This window comes from Pleurodeles waltl, chromosome 9, assembly GCF_031143425.1.
Source record: "Pleurodeles waltl isolate 20211129_DDA chromosome 9, aPleWal1.hap1.20221129, whole genome shotgun sequence".
NCBI classification, from domain to species: Eukaryota; Metazoa; Chordata; class Amphibia; order Caudata; family Salamandridae; genus Pleurodeles; species Pleurodeles waltl.
In genome coordinates this window covers 513,803,616-513,827,358 of record NC_090448.1, presented here as the reverse complement: position 1 = coordinate 513,827,358, position 23,743 = coordinate 513,803,616, and the positions used below count along the sequence as shown (strand labels likewise).

At 46.1% G+C, this 23,743-nt stretch overlaps 1 protein-coding gene and 1 long non-coding RNA gene across 5 annotated transcripts in view; one reads left to right on the top strand and one right to left on the bottom strand.

Annotated features, from left to right (window-relative positions):
- The window catches only part of HIF1A (hypoxia inducible factor 1 subunit alpha), a 355,909-nt gene that overhangs the window by 241,832 nt on the left and 90,334 nt on the right, over positions 1–23,743 (top strand). For all 4 annotated transcript variants that reach the window (XM_069207397.1, XM_069207395.1, XM_069207394.1 and 1 more), the window contains 3 exons: positions 18,967–19,089; positions 20,070–20,446; positions 22,256–22,364. In XM_069207397.1, the coding sequence (XP_069063498.1) occupies positions 18,967–19,089; positions 20,070–20,446; positions 22,256–22,364 (609 nt within the window). The remainder of the gene's footprint in view (positions 1–18,966; positions 19,090–20,069; positions 20,447–22,255; positions 22,365–23,743) is intronic.
- Positions 21,161–23,743, bottom strand: part of LOC138259565 (uncharacterized) — a 142,510-nt gene continuing 139,927 nt past the window's right edge. The window contains exon 3 of the long non-coding RNA XR_011198754.1: positions 21,161–21,253. This is a non-coding gene — a long non-coding RNA (uncharacterized lncRNA). The remainder of the gene's footprint in view (positions 21,254–23,743) is intronic.

Genomic DNA, 23,743 nt, shown 5'->3' with positions numbered 1-23,743 from the left:
CTTCTGCAGTGAAAGTCCGGTCCTTCAGGTCCTGGGGGCTGCGGGTGCAGGGTCTTTTCCAGGCGTCGGGACTTAGGTTTCAGAGAGTCGCGGTCAGGGGAAGCCTCGGGATTCCCTCTGCAGGCTGCGCTGTGGGGGCTCAGGGGGGACAGGTTTTGGTACTCACTGTCGTAGAGTAGTCCGGGGGTCCTCCCTGAGGTGTTGGTTCTCCACCAGCCGAGTCGGGGTCGCCGGGTGCAGTGTTGCAAGTCTCACGCTTCTTGCGGGGAGATTGCAGGGATCTTTAAAGCTGCTCCTTTGGATAAAGTTGCAGTCTTTTTTGAGCAGGTCCGCTGTCCTCTGGAGTTTCTTGTCGTCGTCGAAGCAGGGCAGTCCTCAGGGGAGTCAGAGGTCGCTGGTCCCTTTGGAAGGCGTCGCTGGAGCAGAGTTCTTTGGAAGGCAGGAGACAGGCCGGTGAGTTTCTGGAGCCAAGGCAGTTGTTGTCTTCTGGTCTTCCTCTGCAGGGGTTTTCAGCTAGGCAGTCCTTCTTCTTGTTGTTGCAGGAATCTAAATTCTTAGGTTCAGGGGAGCCCTTAAATACTCAATTTAAGGGCGTGTTTAGGTCTGGGGAGTTAGTAGCCAATGGCTACTAGCCCTGAGGGTGGGTACACCCTCTTTGTGCCTCCTCCCAAGGGGAGGGGGTCACATTCCTATCCCTATTGGGGGAATCCTCCTTCTACAAGATGGAGGATTTCTAAAAGTCAGAGTCACCTCAGCTCAGGACACCTTAGGGGCTGTCCTGACTGGCCAGTGACTCCTCCTTGTTTTTCTCATTATCTCTCCTGGACTTGCCGCCAAAAGTGGGGGCTGTGTCCAGGGGGCGGGCGTCTCCACTAGCTGGAGTGCCCTGGGGCATTGTAACACGAAGCTTGAGCCTTTGAAGCTCACTGCTAGGTGTTACAGTTCCTGCAGGGGGGAGGTGTGAAGCACCTCCACCCAGAGCAGGCTTTGTTTCTGTCCTCAGAGAGCACAAAGGCTCTCACCGCATGAGGTCAGACACTCGTCTCTCAGCAGCAGGCTGGCACAGACCAGTCAGTCCTGCACTGAACAATTGGGTAAAATACAGGGGGTATCTCTAAGATGCCCTCTGTGTGCATTTTTTAATAAATCCAACACTGGCATCAGTGTGGGTTTATTATTCTGAGAAGTTTGATACCAAACTTCCCAGTATTCAGTGTAGCCATTATGGAGCTGTGGAGTTCGTTTTTGACAGACTCCCAGACCATATACTCTTATGGCTACCCTGCACTTACAATGTCTAAGGTTTTGCTTAGACACTGTAGGGGCATAGTGCTCATGCACTGGTGCCCTCACCTATGGTATAGTGCACCCTGCCTTAGGGCTGTAAGGCCTACTAGAGGGGTGACTTATCTATACTGCATAGGCAGTGTGAGGTTGGCATGGCACCCTGAGGGGAGTACCATGTCGACTTACTCGTTTTGTTCTCATCAGCACACACAAGCTGGCAAGCAGTGTGTCTGTGCTGAGTGAGGGGTCCCCAGGGTGGCATAAGATATGCTGCAGCCCTTAGAGACCTTCCCTGGCATCAGGGCCCTTGGTACCAGTTACAAGGGACTTACCTGGATGCCAGGGTGTGCCAATTGTGGAATCAAAAGTACATTTTAGGTGAAAGAACACTGGTGCTGGGGCCTGGTTAGCAGGGTCCCAGCACACTTCTCAGTCAAGTCAGCATCAGTATCAGGCAAAAAGTGGGGGGTAACTGCAACAGGGAGCCATTTCTTTACAGGGGTGACTTATCTATACCTGCATAGGCAGTGAGAGGCTGGCATGGCACCCTGAGGGGAGTGCCATGTCGACTTACTCGTTTTGTTCTCACCAGCACACACAAGCTGGCAAGCAGTGTGTCTGTGCTGAGTGAGGGGTCTCCAGGATGGCATAAGTCATGCTGCAGCCCTTAGAGACCTTCCTTGGCATCAGGGCCCTTGGTACCAGGGGTACCATTTACAAGGGACTTATCTGGATGCCAGGGTGTGCCAATTGTGGATACAAAAGTACAGGTTAGGGAAAGAACACTGGTGCTGGGGCCTGGTTAGCAGGCCTCAGCACACTTTCAATTCAAAACATAGCATCAGCAAAGGCAAAAAGTCAGGGGGTAACCATGCAAAGGAGGCATTTCCTTACACTCTGCGATGCACCTCTTTCTACACAAGGTCTAGGCTACTATCTCTTGTACTATCTGAACTAGGTTACGCCAATGGCCTCTACCATGGATCATCTCTACTATGAAAAAACTACAACACATTTAGAACTCGGCTGACAGACTACTACTACATGTAAAGCCACAAACCCACATCTCCCATACCTTGAGGGCACTACATTGGTTACCAGTTGTCAGAAGATTCAACTTCAAGCTGCTTGTATCATCCACAAAGCAATACATAGAACAGGGTAAAAAAAAAAAAAATGAAAAAGGGAAGCACAGTGTGAACAAATAAGAGCGTCTTTTTATATACCCACTACACCATATTAAATACTATACTATAAAAGTATTGGAGTTCATGCAAATTATATGCGCCCTAAACAATATAGTATAAAAAATGTTTGTGAACATCCATCAACTCGAAAATATAACCAGGCAATTAATATAGACACATTGCAGTAGCCATTAGTATTTTCAGTACCAGGTTTGTCATTCATTTAATGCCTGGTTTGGAAGGTGCCTGAACCTGAAGAGCACCCCAACGGAAAAGACACAATGTACAGCTCAATGGATGTGTCTGGTCACCTGCCTCACAGTCCTCTTTTTCACAACAGGATTTATTCTTAGCTGGCATCAGCCCAACCCATCAGCACTGCACAGAGCTATCTGGATAGAGGTGAGCTTGGGTCGCAGTCTTCTGGCTTGTGACCTCCCATGCTGTAGTCAGTACCCGTAACACTAGCAGAAGTCAGAATAGAGGTGTCACGTGGATGCTGATAGCCAGCCATTAGAGCTGAAGTCTGTAGCGCTGGTGCAATGTTATTTCTGTCAAAGTTGCCAAGGTATTTAATAATCCTCCTTCCTCTGAATCTTTAATTGAAGAGCGTGAACAAACACATTAAAAAGTGGCCAAAGCCATGCGGAAAGTCGGAGGTCAGGTTGGCCACATCTTTGGACTCCTTTCATGGTGTTAAATGTGTCTGCTATGTGACTCGATGTTTTTGACAGAAACCCCAAAATTGCCTGCTTCCGCACCCTGATTTTTTTTGTGCTTTCTAGAAAATAGTCACTTTATATTAATACTATGGAAACTAATCATAGAATTTAAAAACTAATGTAAGTAGAAAAAATAGAAATAGATGAGTGTATTCATCTGTAATTTATTTTACCAAATTGTCGATTTACAAAAGCTGTACCATTACATCCGTTGGACTCTTCTTGTTTCAGGATTAGACATTGTTGAATTGTCAAAACAAGCTTTGGTCTAGGGCACAACAATAATTAAAAAATAACTTTGAATCTGGTCCTTATCAAGCCCTTTATTGGTAACAGTGGATAACACTGATAAATTTCTCAAAAACTGATATCTCAACAATGACTATTAAAAAACATTAAGGCAATAAACATCAGTGAGATAGCTCCTGTTTATTTTACATATTCTTCTTGATTTTTTCCCTAAGTGCAGTTTCTTTATCCATGATGCTGCTTTTTCCATAGTTTTTTTTTTTCATGAAGCATATTAATCTTGGATTGTTCGTATTGTGAACTTTGTTGTCTGCAGGTGTTGTGCGTTTTCAGGTTGAGGGTAGTTTAGCACTGGCCAAGATTGAGAGCTCTGAAGTTGTCTGAAGGCAGTTAGAGATTTTCACACTCTGTCAACTAAGTCATAAAGATGTGCAGAAAATATGCTCATCCAATCCTTGACTCCTCAGCAGTGCACACAAAACAATTGTGACATGCCACGTGTAATTATGATTATCAGCGAAAGATTATGAAGGAGGCACAAAACTGTAGAAATACTGGGAGGGCAAAAGAAAATGCAATGCTTAGAGGTGAACGAGTGTGTTGTAAGTGAGGGGGTAGGTAGATGAAGGAGTTGCAAAGAAATAAGAAAGAGAGTGCAGAAGAGGAAATATGCAGATGGCAATTTCATAAAGATGTGGGAAGAAAAGTGGATGTCCCACAGAGAGGCTGTTAAGAAAATTGGTGTGAAGGGGATAACAGGAATGATTACAATACTCCGAAGACCACTACCCCTTCCTCATACCACAGTAATGTATAATTCATAGTCTTTTCAGAAAATATTCAGTTCTTATTTTCAGAACAATCATTGGTACTGATTTATCTGATATTGCTAACCAGCATTAGCTGAGTCTAGAGATCTTGCTTGCTTAGGGCACCTCTCCTTTATGGTGTGATCTGCCTGGAGGCAATAACAACGTTCCCAGAGAAGTACTGAAATACTAGCCAGGTGGCAGTGTGTGTAGGACAGGATCTTGAGGTTTTAAGTCATGTCCATAATTACATAGACCACACTTATTCAGAAGTAATCCGTCATGCTCCTTTAGCCACATCTCTTGTAGAGACCCCTCTTCCCCCAGTGTTTTCTTTCCACTTAACATCCTGTCCGGACCCTTCAACTAAGCTGCACGCTATGACAATTTTTCGTTGTGTACCAACGATGCAAAAATTTGTATGGTTTAAATATGAAGAATGAAAAAAGGATATGAAATAATGTATGTGCACTGAAATGTGTCCAAAACTGAGTTTAGAAATAATAGTTTATACAACTCTGAATTTGTGGTTGCTCCTAATATCATTTGATTCAGAGAGGAGTTTGCATAATTTACTTTCTTGCGTACTACCATACATTTTTAAGCCAAAATGGAGGAAATAACAAATTTTCTGCAATTCTTTTCTTAATTTGTATTTATTGAATTTTCGCATTGAAGAAAGAAAACAGGAAAACAACAAAATCTACTCACATGGGGAGGTATGGGGGGAAATGGATGAGGAAATAGCAAGAGTTACATTTATTACAAAAAGCAGCTTCTGTCTTCAAAAAGGCAATACAAGTAAAAATGACATTGTGGGGACAGAGAAATGTTCTGCCTCTTCTGTGTTCCCACACTCCCAATAAAAACAGCACCCTATTTGCGTGGATGTTGCGAACACCGACAACATGCAAGGTCCCAAAATGGAACAAGAAAAATAAAGATTTATTCGTTTTTGAAATTTACTCGTTTTGGTGAGGTGTTTTCGCTGTGGTATTTAGGGCCAGGTTCATTCGGCAGCTGTGGAACCTACCAACCTCAGACATTTCTGAAAACTTGACGGAGTCCAGGGCCATGTTGCTTGCGTGTGTCCCACTGTTTGCTTACCCAGAATGCACTGCATTTCACTTTCACGTTCTGCATAGGTGACACATGCACACTGATTGTCTTTCAGAAGGGAACTGCCTCAGGCTCCTGAGGAAGCTCTTCCCGCCAGCCTGAGCATAGATTCCAAGAGGGGAATCTTTGTGGTGCCTGTTTAGAGGTAATGTGGAAGGCATGAACGAATGTTGCTTTGTCTGCTCTTAAACGATTAAGGAGACAAGTGTCTCATAATCTGTCCAAAGTATTTTTTATATTTATAATGCATTCTAATTCTGTGAAATCTGAATAGTTTAGTATCGAGTTTGAAATTGTATTTTATGAAGATTTAGCAAAAATAATTGTTTAGTTCAATAGTATATAATAAGGTTTGTAAAGAAATGGCTCCCTGTTGCAGTTACCCCCTGTAAGGAAATGCCTCCTTGGCATGGTTGCCCCCTGACTTTTTGCCTTTGCTGATGCTATGTTTACAATTGAAAGTGTGCTGAGGCCTGCTAACCAGGCCCCAGCACCAGTGTTCTTTCCCTAACCTGTACTTTTGTATCCACAATTGGCAGACCCTGGCATCCAGATAAGTCCCTTGTAACTGGTACTTCTAGTACCAAGGGCCCTGATGCCAAGGAAGGTCTCTAAGGGCTGCAGCATGTCTTATGCCACCCTGGAGACCTCTCACTCAGCACAGACACACTGCTTGCCAGCTTGTGTGTGCTAGTGAGGACAAAACGAGTAAGTCGACATGGCACTCCCCTCAGGGTGCCATGCCAGCCTCTCACTGCCTATGCAGTATAGGTAAGCCACCCCTCTAGCAGGCCTTACAGCCCTAAGGCAGGGTGCACTATACCATAGGTGAGGGTACCAGTGCATGAGCATGGTACCCCTACAGTGTCTAAACAAAACCTTAGACATTGTAAGTGCAGGGTAGCCATAAGAGTATATGGTCTGGGAGTTTGTCAAACACGAACTCCACAGCACCATAATGGCTACACTGAAAACTGGGAAGTTTGGTATCAAACTTCTCAGCACAATAAATGCACACTGATGCCAGTGTACATTTTATTGTAAAATACACCACAGAGGGCACCTTAGAGGTGCCCCCTGAAACTTAACCGACTATCTGTGTAGGCTGACTAGTTTTAGCAGCCTGCCACAAACCGAGACATGTTGCTGGCCCCATGGGGAGAGTGCCTTTGTCACTCTGAGGCCAGTAACAAAGCCTGCACTGGGTGGAGATGCTAACACCTCTCCCAGGCAGGAATTGTCACACCTGGCGGTGAGCCTCAAAGGCTCACCTCCTTTGTGCCAACCCAGCAGGACACTCCAGCTAGTGGAGTTGCCCGCCCCCTCCGGCCAGGCCCCACTTTTGGCGGCAAGGCCGGAGAAAATAATGAGAAAAACAAGGAGGAGTCACTGGCCAGTCAGGACAGCCCCTAAGGTGTCCTGAGCTGAAGTGACTCTAACTTTTAGAAATCCTCCATCTTGCAGATGGAGGATTCCCCCAATAGGGTTAGGATTGTGACCCCCTCCCCTTGGGAGGAGGCACAAAAAGGGTGTACCCACCCTCAGGGCTAGTAGCCATTGGCTACTAACCCCCCAGACCTAAACACGCCCTTAAATTTAGTATTTAAGGGCTACCCTGAACCCTAGAAAATTAGATTCCTGCAACTACAAGAAGAAGGACTGCCCAGCTGAAAACCCCTGCAGCGGAAGACCAGAAGACGACAACTGCCTTGGCTCCAGAAACTCACCGGCCTGTCTCCTGCCTTCCAAAGATCCTGCTCCAGCGACGCCTTCCAAAGGGACCAGCGACCTCGACATCCTCTGAGGACTGCCCCTGCTTCGAAAAGACAAGAAACTCCCGAGGACAGCGGACCTGCTCCAAGAAAAGCTGCAACTTTGTTTCCAGCAGCTTTAAAGAACCCTGCAAGCTCCCCGCAAGAAGCGTGAGACTTGCAACACTGCACCCGGCGACCCCGACTCGGCTGGTGGCGATCCAACACCTCAGGAGGGACCCCAGGACTACTCTGATACTGTGAGTACCAAAACCTGTCCCCCCTGAGCCCCCACAGCGCCGCCTGCAGAGGGAATCCCGAGGCTTCCCCTGACCGCGACTCTTTGAACCTAAAGTCCCGACGCCTGGGAGAGACCCTGCACCCGCAGCCCCCAGGACCTGAAGGACCGGACTTTCACTGGAGAAGTGACCCCCAGGAGTCCCTCTCCCTTGCCCAAGTGGAGGTTTCCCCGAGGAATCCCCCCCTTGCCTGCCTGCAACACTGAAAAGATCCCGAGATCTCTCATAGACTAACATTGAAAACCCGACGCTTGTTTCTACACTGCACCCGGCCGCCCCCGCGCTGCTGAGGGTGAAATTTCTGTGTGGACTTGTGTCCCCCGCGGTGCCCTACAAAACCCCCCTGGTCTGCCCTCCGAAGACGCGGGTACTTACCTGCAAGCAGACCGGAACCGGGGCACCCCCTTCTCTCCATTCTAGCCTATGTGTTTTGGGCACCACTTTGAACTCTGCACCTGACCGGCCCTGAGCTGCTGGTGTGGTGACTTTGGGGTTGCTCTGAACCCCCAACGGTGGGCTACCTTGGACCAAGAACTGAACCCTGTAAGTGTCTTACTTACCTGGTAAAACTAACCAAAACTTACCTCCCCCAGGAACTGTGAAAATTGCACTAAGTGTCCACTTTTAAAACAGCTATTTGTCAATAACTTGAAAAGTATACATGCAATTTTGATGATTGGAAGTTCCTAAAGTACTTACCTGCAATACCTTTCGAATGAGATATTACATGTAGAATTTGAACCTGTGGTTCTTAAAATAAACTAAGAAAAGATATTTTTCTATATAAAAACCTATTGGCTGGATTTGTCTCTGAGTGTGTGTACCTCATTTATTGTCTATGTGTATGTGCAACAAATGCTTAACACTACTCCTTGGATAAGCCTACTGCTCGACCACACTACCACAATATAGAGCATTAGTATTATCTATTTTTACCACTATTTTACCTCTAAGGGGAACCCTTGGACTCTGTGCATGCTATTCCTTACTTTGAAATAGCACATACAGAGCCAACTTCCTACATTGGTGGATCAGCGGTGGGGTACAAGACTTTGCATTTGCTGGACTACTCAGCCAATACCTGATCACACGACAAATTCCAAAATTGTCATTAGAAATTGATTTTTGCAATTTGAAAAGTTTTCTAAATTCTTAAAAGACCTGCTAGGGCCTTGTGTTAGATCCTGTTTAGCATTTCTTTTAGAGTTTAAAAGTTTGTAAAAGTTTGAATTAGATTCTAGAACCAGTTGTAGATTCTTAAAAAGTATTCCAACTTTTAGAAGCAAAATGTCTAGCACAGATGTGACTGTGGTGGAACTCGACACCACACCTTACCTCCATCTTAAGATGAGGGAGCTAAGGTCACTCTGTAAAATAAAGAAAATAACAATGGGCCCCAAACCTACCAAAATACAGCTCCAGGAGCTTTTGGCAGAGTTTGAAAAGGCCAACCCCTCTGAGGGTGGCAACTCAGAGGAAGAGGATAGTGACTTGGAGGACAATTCCCCCCTACCAGTCCTATCTAGGGAGAACAGGGTCCCTCAAACCCTGACTCCTAAAATAATAGTCAGAGATGCTGGTTCCCTCACAGGAGAGACCAACACCTCTGAAATCACTGAGGATAGCCCCAGTGAAGAGGACATCCAGTTAGCCAGGATGGCCAAAAGATTGGCTTTGGAAAGACAGATCCTAGCCATAGAGAGGGAAAGACAAGAGATGGGCCTAGGACCCATCAATGGTGGCAGCAACATAAATAGGGTCAGAGATTCTCCTGACATGTTGAAAATCCCTAAAGGGATTGTAACTAAATATGAAGATGGTGATGACATCACCAAATGGTTCACAGCTTTTGAGAGGGCTTGTGTAACCAGAAAAGTGAACAGATCTCACTGGGGTGCTCTCCTTTGGGAAATGTTCACAGGAAAGTGTAGGGATAGACTCCTCACACTCTCTGGACAAGATGCAGAATCTTATGACCTCATGAAGGGTACCCTGATTGAGGGCTTTGGATTCTCCACTGAGGAGTACAGGATTAGGTTCAGGGGGGCTCAAAAATCCTCGAGCCAGACCTGGGTTGACTTTGTTGACTACTCAGTGAAAACACTAGATGGTTGGATTCAAGGCAGTGGTGTAAGTAATTATGATGGGCTGTACAATTTATTTGTGAAAGAACACCTGTTAAGTAATTGTTTCAATGATAAACTGCATCAGCATCTGGTAGACCTAGGACCAATTTCTCCCCAAGAATTGGGAAAGAAGGCGGACCATTGGGTCAAGACAAGGGTGTCCAAGACTTCAACAGGGGGTGACCAAAAGAAAGGGGTCACAAAGACTCCCCAGGGGAAGGGTGATGAGACAACCAAAACTAAAAATAGTAAAGAGTCTTCTACAGGCCCCCAAAAACCTGCACAGGAGGGTGGGCCCAGAGCCTCTTCACAAAACAATGGGTACAAGGGTAAAAACTTTGATCCCAAAAAGGCCTGGTGTCATAGCTGTAAACAGCATGGACACCAAACTGGAGACAAGGCCTGTCCCAAGAAAGGTTCCACTCCAAACTCCCATCCAGGTAACACTGGTATGGCTAGTCTCCAAGTGGGATCAACAGTGTGCCCAGAGCAAATCAGGGTCCACACTGAAGCTACTCTAGTTTCTGAGGGTGGGGTGGATTTAGCCACACTAGCTGTCTGGCCGCCTAACATGCAAAAATACAGACAGCAACTCTTAATTAATGGGACTAGAATAGAGGGCCTGAGGGATACAGGTGCCAGTGTCACCATGGTGACAGAGAAACTGGTTTCCCCTGGCCAATACCTGACTGGAAAAACTTACACAGTCACCAACGCTGACAATCAGAGAAAAGTACATCCCATGGCAATGGTTACTTTAGAATGGGGAGGGGTCAATGGCCTGAAACAGGTGGTGGTCTCCTCAAATATCCCAGTGGACTGTCTGCTTGGAAATGACCTGGAGTCCTCAGCATGGGCTGAGGTAGAACTAAAAACCCATGCAGCAATGCTGGGTATCCCTGAACTGGTGTGTGTGAAAACAAGAGCACAGTGCAAAGCACAGGGTGAAAAAGTAGAGCTGGAGTCTGGAAAAATGGCCCAGCCTACCAAGAGAACAGGAAAGTCAGTTGGGAAACCAACTGCAACACAGCAAAAGAAAGGGAACCTCTCTTCTCAGGAAGAAGTTCTGCCCTCTGAGGGAACTGAGCCTTTGGAGCTTGAACCTTACCAGGTTGAGCTCTTAGGCCCAGGGGGACCCTCCAGGGAGGAGCTGTGTAAGGGACAAGAAACCTGTCCCTCTCTTGAAGGCCTTAGGCAGCAAGCTGCTGAAGAGTCCAAAGGCAAGAAAAATGGAACCCATAGGGTCTATTGGGAAGATGGACTCCTGTACACTGAGGCCAGAGACCCCAAACCTGGTGCCACTAGGAGAGTGGTAGTGCCTCAGCTGTTCAGAGAGTTCATCCTAACATTGGCCCATGACATTCCCCTTGCTGGACATTTGGGACAAACCAAGACGTGGGAGAGGTTAGTCAACCACTTCTACTGGCCCAATATGTCCAACATGGTTAAGGAGTTTTGCCTCTCCTGCCCCACCTGTCAAGCCAGTGGTAAGACAGGTGGGCATCCAAAGGCCCCCCTCATTCCACTTCCAGTGGTGGGGGTTCCCTTTGAAAGAGTGGGTGTGGACATAGTTGGTCCACTGGAACCTCCCACAGCCTCAGGAAATATGTATATCCTGGTAGTAGTGGATCATGCTACCAGGTATCCTGAAGCTATTCCCCTTAGGTCGACTACTGCCCCTGCAGTAGCCAAGGCCCTCATTGGTATCTTTACCAGAGTGGGTTTCCCTAAGGAGGTGGTGTCTGACAGAGGTACCAACTTCATGTCAGCATACCTAAAGCACATGTGGAATGAGTGTGGAGTGACTTATAAATTCACTACACCATACCATCCACAAACTAATGGCTTGGTTGAGAGATTCAACAAGACATTAAAAGGCATGATCATGGGGCTCCCAGAAAAGCTCAAAAGGAGATGGGATGTCCTCTTGCCATGTCTGCTTTTCGCTTACAGAGAGGTGCCACAGAAGGGAGTAGGATTCTCACCCTTTGAACTTCTGTTTGGTCATCCTGTAAGGGGACCACTTGCCCTTGTTAAAGAAGGCTGGGAGAGACCTCTCCATGAGCCTAAACAGGACATAGTGGACTATGTACTTGGCCTTCGCTCTAGAATGGCAGAGTACATGGAAAAGGCAACCAAAAACCTTGAGGCCAGCCAACAGCTCCAGAAGTTTTGGTATGACCAAAAGGCTGCACTGGTTGAGTTCCAACCAGGGCAGAAAGTCTGGGTTCTGGAGCCTGTGGCTCCCAGGGCACTCCAGGACAAATGGAGTGGCCCTTACCCAGTACTAGAGAGGAAGAGTCAGGTCACCTACTTGGTGGACCTGGGCACAAGCAGGAGCCCCAAGAGGGTGATCCATGTAAACCGCCTTAAGCTCTTCCACGACAGGGCTGATGTCAATCTGTTGATGGTAACAGATGAGGATCAGGAGGCAGAGAGTGAACCTCTCCCTGATCTTCTGTCATCAGACCCAAAAGATGGTACAGTAGATGGAGTGATCTACTCAGACACCCTCTCTGGCCAACAGCAAGCTGATTGTAGGAGAGTCCTACAACAGTTTCCTGAACTCTTCTCCTTAACCCCTGGTCAGACACACCTGTGTACCCATGATGTGGACACAGGAGACAGCATGCCTGTCAAGAACAAAATCTTTAGACAGTCTGACCATGTTAAGGAAAGCATCAAGGTGGAAGTCCACAAGATGCTGGAATTGGGAGTAATTGAGCGCTCTGACAGCCCCTGGGCTAGCCCAGTGGTCTTAGTCCCCAAACCTCACACCAAAGATTGAAAGAAAGAGATGAGGTTTTGTGTGGACTACAGAGGGCTCAATTCTGTCACCAAGACAGATGCCCATCCAATTCCAAGAGCTGATGAGCTCATTGATAAATTAGGTGCTGCCAAATTTCTAAGTACCTTTGACTTGACAGCAGGGTACTGGCAAATAAAAATGGCACCTGGAGCAAAAGAAAAGACAGCATTCTCCACACCTGATGGGCATTATCAGTTTACTGTTATGCCCTTTGGTTTAAAGAATGCCCCTGCCACCTTCCAAAGGTTGGTGAATCAAGTCCTTGCTGGCTTGGAGTCCTTTAGCACAGCTTATCTTGATGATATTGCTGTCTTTAGCTCCACCTGGCAGGATCACCTGGTCCACCTGAGGAAGGTTTTGAAGGCTCTGCAATCTGCAGGCCTCTCTATCAAGGCATCCAAATGCCAGATAGGGCAGGGAACTGTGGTTTACTTGGGACACCTTGTAGGTGGAGGCCAAGTTCAGCCACTCCAACCCAAGATCCAGACTATTCTGGACTGGGTAGCTCCAAAAACCCAGACCCAAGTCAGGGCATTCCTTGGCTTGACTGGGTATTACAGGAGGTTTGTGAAGGGATATGGATCCATTGTGACAGCCCTCACTGAACTCACCTCCAAGAAAATGCCCAAGAAAGTAAACTGGACTGTGGAATGCCAACAGGCCTTTGACACCCTGAAACAGGCAATGTGCTCAGCACCAGTTCTAAAAGCTCCAGATTATTCTAAGCAGTTCATTGTGCAGACTGATGCCTCTGAACATGGGATAGGGGCAGTTTTGTCCCAAACAAATGATGATGGCCTTGACCAGCCTGTTGCTTTCATTAGCAGGAGGTTACTCCCCAGGGAGCAGCGTTGGAGTGCCATTGAGAGGGAGGCCTTTGCTGTGGTTTGGTCCCTGAAGAAGCTGAGACCATACCTCTTTGGGACTCACTTCCTAGTTCAAACTGACCACAGACCTCTCAAATGGCTGATGCAAATGAAAGGTGAAAATCCTAAACTGTTGAGGTGGTCCATCTCCCTACAGGGAATGGACTTTATAGTGGAACACAGACCTGGGACTGCCCATGCCAATGCAGATGGCCTTTCCAGGTTCTTCCACTTAGAAAATGAAGACTCTCTTGGGAAAGGTTAGTCTCATCCTCTTTCGTTTGGGGCGGGGTTGTGTAAGGAAATGCCTCCTTGGCATGGTTGCCCCCTGACTTTTTGCCTTTGCTGATGCTATGTTTACAATTGAAAGTGTGCTGAGGCCTGCTAACCAGGCCCCAGCACCAGTGTTCTTTCCCTAACCTGTACTTTTGTATCCACAATTGGCAGACCCTGGCATCCAGATAAGTCCCTTGTAACTGGTACTTCTAGTACCAAGGGCCCTGATGCCAAGGAAGGTCTCTAAGGGCTGCAGCATGTCTTATGCCACCCTGGAGACCTCTCACTCAGCACAGACACACTGCTTGCCAGCTTGTGTGTGCTAGTGAGGACAAAACGAGTAAGTCGACATGGCACTCCCCTCAGGGTGCCATGCCAGCCTCTCACTGCCTATGCAGTATAGGTAAGCCACCCCTCTAGCAGGCCTTACAGCCCTAAGGCAGGGTGCACTATACCATAGGTGAGGGTACCAGTGCATGAGCATGGTACCCCTACAGTGTCTAAACAAAACCTTAGACATTGTAAGTGCAGGGTAGCCATAAGAGTATATGGTCTGGGAGTTTGTCAAACACGAACTCCACAGCACCATAATGGCTACACTGAAAACTGGGAAGTTTGGTATCAAACTTCTCAGCACAATAAATGCACACTGATGCCAGTGTACATTTTATTGTAAAATACACCACAGAGGGCACCTTAGAGGTGCCCCCTGAAACTTAACCGACTATCTGTGTAGGCTGACTAGTTTTAGCAGCCTGCCACAAACCGAGACATGTTGCTGGCCCCATGGGGAGAGTGCCTTTGTCACTCTGAGGCCAGTAACAAAGCCTGCACTGGGTGGAGATGCTAACACCTCTCCCAGGCAGGAATTGTCACACCTGGCGGTGAGCCTCAAAGGCTCACCTCCTTTGTGCCAACCCAGCAGGACACTCCAGCTAGTGGAGTTGCCCGCCCCCTCCGGCCAGGCCCCACTTTTGGCGGCAAGGCCGGAGAAAATAATGAGAAAAACAAGGAGGAGTCACTGGCCAGTCAGGACAGCCCCTAAGGTGTCCTGAGCTGAAGTGACTCTAACTTTTAGAAATCCTCCATCTTGCAGATGGAGGATTCCCCCAATAGGGTTAGGATTGTGACCCCCTCCCCTTGGGAGGAGGCACAAAAAGGGTGTACCCACCCTCAGGGCTAGTAGCCATTGGCTACTAACCCCCCAGACCTAAACACGCCCTTAAATTTAGTATTTAAGGGCTACCCTGAACCCTAGAAAATTAGATTCCTGCAACTACAAGAAGAAGGACTGCCCAGCTGAAAACCCCTGCAGCGGAAGACCAGAAGACGACAACTGCCTTGGCTCCAGAAACTCACCGGCCTGTCTCCTGCCTTCCAAAGATCCTGCTCCAGCGACGCCTTCCAAAGGGACCAGCGACCTCGACATCCTCTGAGGACTGCCCCTGCTTCGAAAAGACAAGAAACTCCCGAGGACAGCGGACCTGCTCCAAGAAAAGCTGCAACTTTGTTTCCAGCAGCTTTAAAGAACCCTGCAAGCTCCCCGCAAGAAGCGTGAGACTTGCAACACTGCACCCGGCGACCCCGACTCGGCTGGTGGCGATCCAACACCTCAGGAGGGACCCCAGGACTACTCTGATACTGTGAGTACCAAAACCTGTCCCCCCTGAGCCCCCACAGCGCCGCCTGCAGAGGGAATCCCGAGGCTTCCCCTGACCGCGACTCTTTGAACCTAAAGTCCCGACGCCTGGGAGAGACCCTGCACCCGCAGCCCCCAGGACCTGAAGGACCGGACTTTCACTGGAGAAGTGACCCCCAGGAGTCCCTCTCCCTTGCCCAAGTGGAGGTTTCCCCGAGGAATCCCCCCCTTGCCTGCCTGCAGCACTGAAAAGATCCCGAGATCTCTCATAGACTAACATTGAAAACCCGACGCTTGTTTCTACACTGCACCCGGCCGCCCCCGCGCTGCTGAGGGTGAAATTTCTGTGTGGACTTGTGTCCCCCGCGGTGCCCTACAAAACCCCCCTGGTCTGCCCTCCGAAGACGCGGGTACTTACCTGCAAGCAGACCGGAACCGGGGCACCCCCTTCTCTCCATTCTAGCCTATGTGTTTTGGGCACCACTTTGAACTCTGCACCTGACCGGCCCTGAGCTGCTGGTGTGGTGACTTTGGGGTTGCTCTGAACCCCCAACGGTGGGCTACCTTGGACCAAGAACTGAACCCTGTAAGTGTCTTACTTACCTGGTAAAACTAACCAAAACTTACCTCCCCCAGGAACTGTGAAAATTGCACTAAGTGTCCACTTTTAAAACAGCTATTTGTCAATAACTTGAAAAGTATACATGCAATTTTGATGATTGGAAGTTCCTAAAGTACTTACCTGCAATACCTTTCGAATGAGATATTACATGTAGAATTTGAACCTGTGGTTCTTAAAATAAACTAAGAAAAGATATTTTTCTATATAAAAACCTATTGGCTGGATTTGTCTCTGAGTGTGTGTACCTCATTTATTGTCTATGTGTATGTGCAACAAATGCTTAACACTACTCCTTGGATAAGCCTACTGCTCGACCACACTACCACAAAATAGAGCATTAGTATTATCTATTTTTACCACTATTTTACCTCTAAGGGGAACCCTTGGACTCTGTGCATGCTATTCCTTACTTTGAAATAGCACATACAGAGCCAACTTCCTACACCCCCCACTTTTTGCCTGATACTGATGCTGACTTGACTGAGAAGTGTGCTGGGACCCTGCTAACCAGGCCCCAGCACCAGTGTTCTTTCACCTAAAATGTACCATTGTTTCCACAATTGGCACAACCCTGGCACCTAGGTAAGTCCTTTGTGACTGGTACCCCTGGTACCAAGGGCCCTGATGCCAGGAAAGGTCTCTAAGGGCTGCAGCATGTCTTATGCTACCCTAGGGACCCCTCACTCAGCACAGACACACTGCTTGCCAGCTTGTGTGTGTGCTGGTGGGGAGAAAATGACTAAGTCGAATTGGCACTCCCCTCAGGGTGCCATGCCAACCTCACACTGCCTGTGGCATAGGTAAGTCACCCTTCTAGCAGGCCTTACAGCCCTAAGGCAGGGTGCACTATACCACAGGCGAGGGCATAGGTGCATGAGCACTATGCCCCTACAGTGTCTAAGCAAAACCTTAGACATTGTAAGTGCAGGATAGCCATAAGAGTATATGGGCTGGGAGTCTGTCAAAAACGAACTCCACAGCTCCATAATGGCTACACTGAAAACTGGGAAGTTTGGTATCAAACTTCTCAGAATAATAAACCCACACTGATGCCAGTGTTGGATTTATTACAAAATGCACACAGAGGGCATCTTAGAGGTGCCCCCTGTATTTTACCCAATTGTTCAGTGCAGGACTGACTGGTCTGTGCCAGCCTGCTGCTGAGAGACGATTTTCTGACCCCATGTGGTGAGGGCCTCTGTGCTCTCTGGGGACAGAAACAAAGCCTGCTCTGGATGGAGGTGCTTCACACCTCCCCCCTGCAGGAACTGTAACACCTAGCAGTGAGCTTCAAAGGCTCAAGCTTCGTGTTACAATGCCCCAGGGCACTCCAGCTAGTGGAGATGCCCGCCCCCTGGACACAGCCCCCACTTTTGGCGGCAAGTCCAGGAGAGATAATGAGAAAAACAAGGAGGAGTCACTGGCCAGTCAGGACAGCCCCTAAGGTGTCCTGAGCTGAGGTGACTCTTACTTTTAGAAATCCTCCATCTTGTAGAAGGAGGAGGATTCCCCCAATAGGAATAGGGATGTGACCCCTCCCCTTGGGAGGAGGCACAAAGAGGGTGTACCCACCCTCAGGGCTAGTAGCCATTGGCTACTAACCCGCCCTTAAATTTAGTATTTAAGGGCTCCCCTGAACCTAAGAATTTAGATTCCTGCAACTTACAAGAAGAAGAGGACTCCTGAGCTGAAAGACCCCTGCAGAAGAAGAAAAGAAGACACCAACTGCTTTGGCCCCAGTCCTACCGGTCTGTCTCCTGCCTTCTAAAGAAACCTGCTCCAGTGACGCTTTCCCCAGGACCAGCGACCTCTGAATCCTCAGAGGACTGCCCTGCTTCAAGAGGAACAAGAAACTCCAGAGGACAGCGGCCCTGTTCCAAAAAGACTGCAACTTTGTTACAGAGGAGCAGATTTAAAGACCCCTGCAAATCCCCGCAAGAAGCGTGAGACTTGCAACACTGCACCCGGCGACCCCGACTCGACTGGTGGAGAAACAACGCTACAGGGAGGACCCTCCGGCGACTCCAAGACTGTGAGTAACCAAAGTTGTCCCCCCTGAGCCCCCACAGCAACGCCTGCAGAGGGAATCCCGAGGCTCCCCCTGACCATGACTGCCTGACTCTAAAATCCCGACGGCTGGAAAAGACCCTGCACCTGAAGGATTGGAACTCCAGTGCAGGAGTGACCCCCAGGAGGCCCTCTCCCTTGACCAAGTGGAGGTTTCCCCGAGGAACCCCCCCCTTGCCTGCCTGCAGCGCTGAAGAGATCCCTAGATCTCCCATTGACTTCCATTACAAACCCGACGCTGGTTTCTACACTGCACCCGGCCGCCCCCGCGCTGCTGAGGGTGTACTTTTTGTGTGGACTTGTGTCCCCCCCCCCCCCCCCCGGTGCCCTACAAAACCCCCCTGGTCTGCCCTCCGAAGACGCGGGTACTTACCTGCTGGCAGACTGGAACCGGGGCACCCCCCTCTCTCCATTGAAGCCTATGTGTTTTGGGCACCTCTTTGACCTCTGCACCTGACCGGCCCTGAGCTGCTGGTGTGGTAACTTTGGGGTTGCTCTGAACCCCCAACAGTGGGCTACCTTGGACCCAAATCTGAACCCTGTAGGTGGGTTACTTACCTGCAAGAACTAACAATACTTTACCTCCCCTAGGAACTGTGAAAATTGCACTGTGTCCACTTTTAAAACAGCTATTTGTGTTTTATGTGAAAAGTATATATGCTACTGTAATTATTCAAAGTTCCTAAAGTACTTACCTGCAATACCTTTCAAATGAGATATTACATGTAGAATTTGAACCTGTGGTTCTTAAAATAAACTAAGAAAATATATTTTTCTATACAAAAACCTATTGGCCTGGAATTGTCTCTGAGTGTGTGTTCCTCATTTATTGCCTGTGTGTATGTACAACAAATGCTTAACACTACTCCTTTGATAAGCCTACTACTCGACCACACTACCACAAAATAGAGCATTAGTATTATCTCTTTTTGCCACTATCTTACCTCTAAGGGGAACCCTTGGACTCTGTGCATGCTATTCCTTACTTTGAAATAGCACATACAGAGCTAACTTCCTACAAGGTTATTTTAATTAGGGGAGATTTTTGCATCATTTGCCCGTGCCATTGTCTTTTGACCTCTTTGAAATGTGACATGAATATTTATCTTCCATTAAAATAAAGAATTTCTCTTTACAGCAAAGTTCTCCGAGTGAGTATTGCTTTGATGTTGATAGTGATATTTCAAAGGAGTTCAAGTTGGAGTTAGTAGAGAAACTGTTTGCCGTAGACACCGAAGCTAAAGCCCCATTTTCCACCAAGGTATGCAAACTTTAATCTACTAACATCTTTTGTTGAAAATGGCAACCTAAGAAATTTGATCTTTTGTGAACTATTTACTGCATAATAAAATTAAGTTCCATTCCTGGATTATGATAGTTGTGATTTGAAATAGTACTAAGTACTCTAATTTTATGGCCTTTACTTTATCATGATCCCATTGTCTTCATAACTGGCCCTTAGATGCTTTTTCACCTTTGGAGAGAAATGGGAGAGTTTAATGGAGCCTGCAACATTCCTAAAGGTTGATAAACACTATAATTGTTAGGTGCTGTCCAGCTATTGGAGATCTTTGCTCCTACTTATCATCTGAATCCAGCTGTCCATTCTGCTAGGCCCAACCTCCTTCAGTTAGTAGTGTCAGGGAAGTAATGTCTCTTGCCCAGCGGGAAAACCATAATAGGGCAGTCGGATGCATAACCGCTCTGGCGGTGAAGTGGTGGCAATGAGTTTGCCGCCCACTGAACCTAAAATGACCTTAAGTATTTTACCATCTTATTTGTGCTGTGAAACAGTTTTCAATTAATTTTAGTTGTAGCCTAGAGCAGTGGTTCCCAACCTTTTGACTTCTGTGGACCCCCATTTTATCAATACTGGAGCCCGGGGACCCCCACTGAATCATTATTGGAACACGGGGACCCCCACTAAGGTATTACTGATAGCTGGGACCTAATATTAAATGTTTTAAGTGGTCGCGGACCCCCAGGGAACCACTGGCCTAAAGGGCAGAAGGGGAAGGTAATTAGCTGTTAAATTATAGCATGTATTTAGGCTGTACGTTAGTCCTTCAGTATGCATTTGATATTTTTATTTTGCTTTATTATTTATAATAGGATTCGTTTTTGTGGATTGTGATTGCAAAGCCTAAAAGTGTAACTGGGATTTGAGTAATTCTGCATTTGTTCAAGGGAGATGTTTGAAGTTACTCATGTTATTAATGTATCGTTGCATTCTGTATTTAGGAAACTGACTTAGATTTGGAGATGTTGGCTCCATACATCCCAATGGACGATGATTTTCAATTGCACACCTTCGATCAGCTGTCACCTTTGGATACTGATCCTTCTAATCAACCAGTTACTCCAGTATTTCAGCTGCCTCAAGCAACTGCTACTGATGAATTTAAACCAGCTGAAATAGAAAATATGGATAATATTAAGAAAATCCTTGCTTCGTGGTCACCTCACAGAGGTCAAAAGGAAGAAAGCCATGCTTCTGCCTCTCCCTATACCAGAAGTCCAACATCTTCTCCAGTTCGGACTGCGAAAGGAATCTCTGAGAAGGCAGAGTCCCACCCTGGAACTCCAAACTTGCTATCGTCTATCATTTTAAATAGAGGGTGTGTATTTTTATGTGGCATCAAATTCTATTAAATGCAAAGCATTTGTTTACTGCATGTTCATTGTAAACAAAAATCCTCGTACTTTCTCAGTAAGAATACTGTAGCTTAACTTAGTTTGTCTGAGTCACACCACTTCTATTTTTGGAATATTCTGCTTCCTTGCAACTGTTTTAGCATTGTCGCTTTGTTACGACATCGCCTTTATAAAATTATGTAGCCCTTTCTTTTAGCCCATTACTACTTCAGAGAGCATGGTCCAAGAAAACTGGCAGACCAGCTTACATTGAGGATGCAATTGGATGACTAAACAGGGAGGTGGCTTGTGAATTGGTTTTTGAAGTTAAATTGTATTAGTGTTTTCTGGCAATTGTTATTATTTATGGGGTGCACGGGCTGCATCGTATCAGTGATTTCTCAGACATTGTCAGACAGTGAACACATGCATCTTTTTATTTTGAAATAGATCATTTGTTTATGAACTACTGGTAATAGAGACTGTTCCAGCTGCTAAAGCATAGTCTCGACTGAAATGTGTTCTCTATGATTATTCAAGTGTTCATTTACCGCCATGATTGGAATTTAACTGGAACTCCTTGACCGTAAAGAAAAAAGCAAGGCCAAATCCCTCTCTTCATTCCATGTACCTTCGTCAGGTGGTTATTGATAACTTTTGAGGTGCCCAAAATGACAGAGCTCCTGTGAAGTTGGTGAACTGCTTCCACATTCATGCCTTCTGCTTTCAGGAAGTAATGTCCAAACTGCTGTGCTGCACCTGCACCGTTCTTCACTTTCAGACACAAATTCCTTTAAAATGTGTGAATGAACAAGAAAAAATAGGGAATTTATTAGAGCAAATAAAAAAAACATTCTCATTTTGTTCTCAGCAGCACATCATTGGAACAAGCATTAACAGCATATCTTATCAAGTCATTACGTATGTCGTACAAACGTTCAACTTTAAATCTTCCCTTCTAAAAGCTTTTCATATGTTTAATTTATAATTGGCTGTCTTTTACAGTTGTATATTACAACAGACTTCAGTAACAGACACCTTGGTAGCAAGCTATTTACACGTAATCTGCATTCTGGTTTGTCAGTTGGATTTTCTTAAAATGTATTAGTTGATAGTATGTTTAACTAAAAAAAGTAATTCCTTTTTCACAGTAAGCCCACCACTTAAATATCTATGCTACTTTCTTAATAAAAAACAAATTGCTAAAAATGATACGGACAACCTGCTTTGGCTTAATTCCAATGTTGTATACTTGTAATCAGCATGTTCATCACTGCATCTTGGACACCTTCCAGGTAAATCCTAAGACGTGTTCTTGAGTTTTTTGGAGCATAGTATGTATAGTGTGGTACAACGTATTGAGTTTTCAGAGATTCAAGGGGATCTAGACATTGATAACAAACTGTTGTCGAGACTTTTGTAAGCCATGAAAGTTGTACAATCATACAGGTGGCAGTGAACCAATATATGGTTTAGGTGGCTTCTAGGCACAGGAGATGGTGATTGTAAGTGTTCGGCAACAGGACCAGTAGAAAGTGGAGGAGCTGATATTGCAAGAGACATAGATAGAATGCCAGACACAGTGCCGGCAGAACCAGCTCTGCAGCAAGAGCAAAGGCTACGATATTCTTTGAGTTTGGCTGACGCGAAATGAACATTTCCAAGGTCATAAAAGCGTTAACCATAAAGCAAATGATAAACCTGTTAATAAAAATCTTGCACCATAGCAAGGATTTCTTAGAGCTTAGTATTACATTCTCCGGCTGATCTAATGATATATTTATTTATTATAGGAATACAGCTTTGGAGGGTGACTTGGGCCCAAAGATCATATCACTGCAAAACACTCCACGAAAGAGAAAGATGGAACATGATGGGTCCTTATTTCAAGCAGTTGGAATCGTAAGTATTTGTATAGAAATGCTGGCAGATAGTATAGTAATAGATGTAAGCAATTCAGAGTGGATAAGATGTAGAACTAGCTATAAAAACTACAGAAGCAATTTTTTAAAATGAGGGTTTCACAGTCTGTTGTCAAACCCTCCCTCCCCGTTCAAAGTATTTTTTCTCTATTGCATGAAAGTGCTCTACATGTGACAGTTACGATTGAAAAGCGTACATTATTTACTCAGCAGTGTGAGTCCGCTGCACAAGTAGTGCCTGCTAGAAGTCTCCAGACTCTCCTAATACCTTGAGAGTCCCTGAACCATTTGGAAACTAGGGCATGCCATTATTGGTACAAAACTCATGCCTTGATGGACATATAGATTAAAAATTAGTTCAGATATAAAGGGCCAATGGTAAGTTGTGAGGATCCATATATAATAGAACTGGCAGACACTGTAGCTAGAAATTTGGTCTTAGATCCTTCTCCTCAGAACAGTTTGGCTTTGCCACTTAGACATTACTCCAAAATCACAATTCACAGAGAGCCACAATGGAGTGGGCCCTTCTGAGCGCACCCAAAAGGGCTCTAGGGTCCATGAGACACTAACATCAAAATTAATAACATGGAATGTGTCGGGAATCAGAAATAAAATAGACTGTGTTGACTGGGGGATATATATATATATATATAGACACATTTAGTATATGTTTGTTCCAAGAAACTTGGGCTACTTGAAATACTCACAGACAGGGGCTTAGTTCCTTCTGTAAGGAAGCTAGGTGGTCCTCTGCTGGTAGAGCAGCTGGAGGGCTTATTACTTGGGTAAGAATTTCTAAGGTGGGCAGAGTTAAAGAAGTTCATGTGGAGTCTCCTGATATATTGGCTTTGTCTATTCAGACAAAACAAGGCTTACCGTTTGTAGGAAGTTGGCTCTGTATGTGCTATTTCAAAGTAAGGAATAGCATGCACAGAGTCCAAGGGTTCCCCTTAGAGGTAAGATAGTGGCAAAAAGAGATAATACTAATGCTCTATTTTGTGGTAGTGTGGTCGAGCAGTAGGCTTATCCAAGGAGTAGTGTTAAGCATTTGTTGTACATACACATAGACAATAAATGAGGTACACACACTCAGAGACAAATCCAGCCAATAGGTTTTTGTATAGAAAAATATCTTTTCTTAGTTTATTTTAAGAACCACAGGTTCAAATTCTACATGTAATATCTCATTCGAAAGGTATTGCAGGTAAGTACTTTAGGAACTTCAAATCATCAAAATTGCATGTATACTTTTCAAGTTATTCACAAATAGCTGTTTTAAAAGTGGACACTTAGTGCAATTTTCACAGTTCCTAGGGGAGGTAAGTATTTGTTAGGTTAACCAGGTAAGTAAGACAC